The sequence below is a fragment of the Camelus ferus genome, chromosome 33 (assembly GCF_009834535.1).
Source record: "Camelus ferus isolate YT-003-E chromosome 33, BCGSAC_Cfer_1.0, whole genome shotgun sequence".
Classification (NCBI taxonomy): Eukaryota; Metazoa; Chordata; class Mammalia; order Artiodactyla; family Camelidae; genus Camelus; species Camelus ferus.
Genome location: NC_045728.1, coordinates 21,138,085 through 21,141,472, shown reverse-complemented (window position 1 = coordinate 21,141,472; position 3,388 = coordinate 21,138,085). Strand labels below are relative to the sequence as shown.

The 3,388-nt window shown below is 49.1% G+C and overlaps 1 protein-coding gene across 1 annotated transcript in view; it reads right to left on the bottom strand.

The window, feature by feature from the left end:
- Nucleotides 1-202: 202 nt before the first annotated feature.
- The window catches only part of LOC116661098 (translation initiation factor IF-2-like), a 22,499-nt gene continuing 19,313 nt past the window's right edge, over nt 203-3,388 (bottom strand). Inside the window, exons 2-3 of the mRNA XM_032472326.1 lie at nt 2,748-3,386; nt 203-479 (exon numbers count right to left, since the gene is read on the bottom strand). Of these exons, the coding sequence (XP_032328217.1) occupies nt 2,749-3,386 (638 nt within the window). The 3' untranslated portion in view covers nt 203-479; nt 2,748. The remainder of the gene's footprint in view (nt 480-2,747; nt 3,387-3,388) is intronic.

Genomic DNA, 3,388 nt, shown 5'->3' with positions numbered 1-3,388 from the left:
ATTTGTATACGATCTGATTTCTGAAAAGAAAGATTTTTAAATGCTAACGTTTTGCCACAATGCGTCAATGTTTTAAAGAAATAAAATGTTAATATGTAATTTTATTACATAAAAACCCAAAATATAGCCATGCATATGCACACAGATATGCATATTTTATATGTAAACATAAACAACATGATTCAATGAATAAAATGATAGAGATTTTCTTTATCATTGAGCTTTATTCTTTTCCTGAACTTACGGTTATTTCAGGTACTTCAGGGCTCCAGAGCTTGCCAGGAGACGCACATGTCCAAGAAGGCCAGTCCCCAGCAGGGAAGCAGGATGGAGCCCCAGGTGCAGGTAGGTCACGGCACGATGGGGGTACTGGGGATGGTCGAAGGCAGGCAGGGAGGCTCGGGGTCAGGCAACGGGGAGGGAAGCATCGGGGTGTATGTGGGGCACAGGTAGGCCAAGGCAGGATGCAGTGAGGGGCGCTGTGTGGGACCCAAGTAGGAAGGGAGGGGAGGGGTGCTTCAGGAGCCAGGGTCGGGCTATCCCCTCCCCCCACCTCCTGCCACCTCCCAAAGCAGCAGCTGAGTCCCTCCTGAGCTCCCTGTCGGACAGGCCCAGCTTTGGCATCTGCGTCCTTGCCCCAAGTTGCTACACGGCTCCCCTCATCTGGAGCCCCCGGCCCACTTTTCTTTCCCACCACAGACTGAATGCATCTTTGGACATGTGGCTGGCTCTGGGATGAAATGTTTCCAGGGCACTTCATTGGCACTCTTAACTCGTGTCATAACACACTGAATTGGTTTATAAGTACGTTTATAAATAGCTCATTCACAAGAATATCAAACTTCCTCACTCTTGGTCAACATTGACAGATTGTAATTTATCTTAGCATGTTATACATACTCCAGTTAAGTATTTTTCCCCCTTTGTCTGTGATCGTCTACAGATAAAACTGGCCTGCTAGTAGCTGAGAGTCCATCTCTGCCTTTGCTCTTTCATTTTTCCTGAACTTCCCGTGTGGGATAATTTCTCATATTGCTTTCCCTGATCCTAACTTACTTATTATAATTAAGCGGGGTGTAGGAATAGGAATATAGTATAGTTATGAATGTACAATAACATATATTCCATTATTCTAAATTGATTTAAATTTACTTAAAAATTATAGTTGAAGATAGAGTGCCTCATTTGGAAGGGAAGGGGGTCTACAGAATATTTGCTTTTATAAAGGGGGTATTGGGTCCGAAATGATAGCTATGGCCATAAGTTAGCAACGTTTGCTAGGAACTGGGTTGATGTTAACTCTGCTAGTTCTGATCCATAGATCATAGTCCTTTGTAGATCTATGGTCTATTGTAGACTTTGTGTGTTAGGTGCAGCATTTATCACATTTTATGTACCGCATTATATATATGACATTCAGTAGCTTACCCTTCTAAATGAAAAGATAAAAGGACTATAGATGAGTAGATTCTTAGTGAGCTGTTCCCCGCCCTCTCCCATTCCCACTAATTTGGTTAGAGATAGCCAATACAGAAGATTCTTTAAACATGTGGATGAGGATAGAAACTCAATCCTTAACCATTACACAGTTTCAGGACTGACTTTAAATTAAATTTTAGGCTATCATTAGCAAGGTACCGCTATTCTCAGGTTTCTTTTATAGTCTCTTGTTTCGATGACCTTTTCGTACTTCGGTCTTTGCTTAATTTCATTCAGAGGTAGAAAATACGGTAATTTTTAACAACTCCTTGGTAATTCTGCAAATACAAAGGAAGTTTTAAAAAGGCAGATTTAAAAAGAAAAGAATTGATTTGATTCCAAAGCTGGTATTAACATATTTTAATGCAGAGGAAAGATAAGGAGCAAGATGAATCTTAAGGTTATAAGAGGCCCATCAAATTGACCTACATGAGCTCACAGAAGTTACACGTTTCCTAAGGCCAAGGAACTGTTTCATGACCTTGAAGGGTATATTAGTATTTCTATTTAAGTCATTACATTTTCAAACATTGGAACTGCTCAGATTTGGTTCACTGCACAAACCAATCACTTAGAATGTTAAAGAGCATGACTTTGGTCTCCTGGAGACAGCTCTTCTGTGATTGAGCTCTCCTTTGCACGGCCTGTCTACCTTCCCTGTGAATTTTTTTTTCTTGTTGTTGTTTTTTTTTTTTTTCCCCTTGTCAGCCTACATTGTGAATGCAACTGATAGAACAAACACCAACACCTAACACTGGAAATTCTCTCCTCTGAACTCATTTGAAACACATGCTGAGGTTCTCAATCGGCAAGTTTTATAAAATGTCAGAACGTTTTAGAGTTGGGAGTGATTGTTGGACTCATTATAATCACACAGGGAGCTTAAGAAAATACTAATGCCTCAGCCCCACCTTCAGAAATTCTGAATTAACTTGTCTGGGGAAGGCTGCAGGCCCCTATGTTTTTAAAAAGTTTTCCAAGCAATTTGAATGTCCAGCCAATTGGAGAACCACTGGGCTAGTCCCATGCGATCAGATAAAAACAGAAATTCATATAGGATTGGACATAGCAAAGGGCACAAAACTAGACATCAGAATAGCTGAGACTAAACACTGACGGCGCCGGCCCTCCCCGCCCCGCAGAGGCCCGCGCGGCCTCCCTCCGCCGCGGGGACCCGGGGTGGCAGCCGCCGCAACCCCCGTCCTTCCCGCGCCCCGCGCCCTGCCGCCGCCGCCGCCGCCGCCGCCGCCGCCGCAGCCCGCACTCACCTCAGGGGCGCAACCGGCACAGCCGGCCGTCGGCCTCGTTCCCGCCGAAGCGTCTCGGTGCGGTACTCACTGCGCGGGCCGGTTCTTCCCCGGCGGTCGCAGGGGGTTCAGGGATGGGGGGGCGGGGAACGGCCGTCACACGAGCAACGAACCGAAGCGCCGCCTGGTGGCATTTTCCACAGGCCGGCGCCACCGCAGCCGCCTTGGGTCCGCACAGCCCCCTGCCGGCCGCAGCTCTTGCTGTCTCGCCGAGCCGACAAGCCTCCGCGGACAGGGGAGGGAGCCGCGGCGCGAGTCGGAGGCCGGGCGGGGGTGTGCGCAGACTCTTTCCTCTGGGGACTGCGCGCATGCGCACCAGCGGGGCGGGACCCGCGGCCCCTGCGTGGGGGCGGGACCCGCGGCCGCTGCGAGGGGGCCGGCCCCGCCCAGGGGCGCTGGTCCGGCTCAGCCAATCGCGAGCGCCGGGTACCTCTTGGCGCGGGCGATTTGAATGGTTCGCGGCCGCCCGAGGTGGCGGCAGGTGGGCACGCCGCTGCCCTTTTGGGAGCTTCTCTGAGATCGGGAGGGGAACCCGCCCCTCGTCCTTTCGCCGGAGCCCCACCCTCCCCAGGCCGCGGGACTGGCGAAAAAAAAAAACAGCT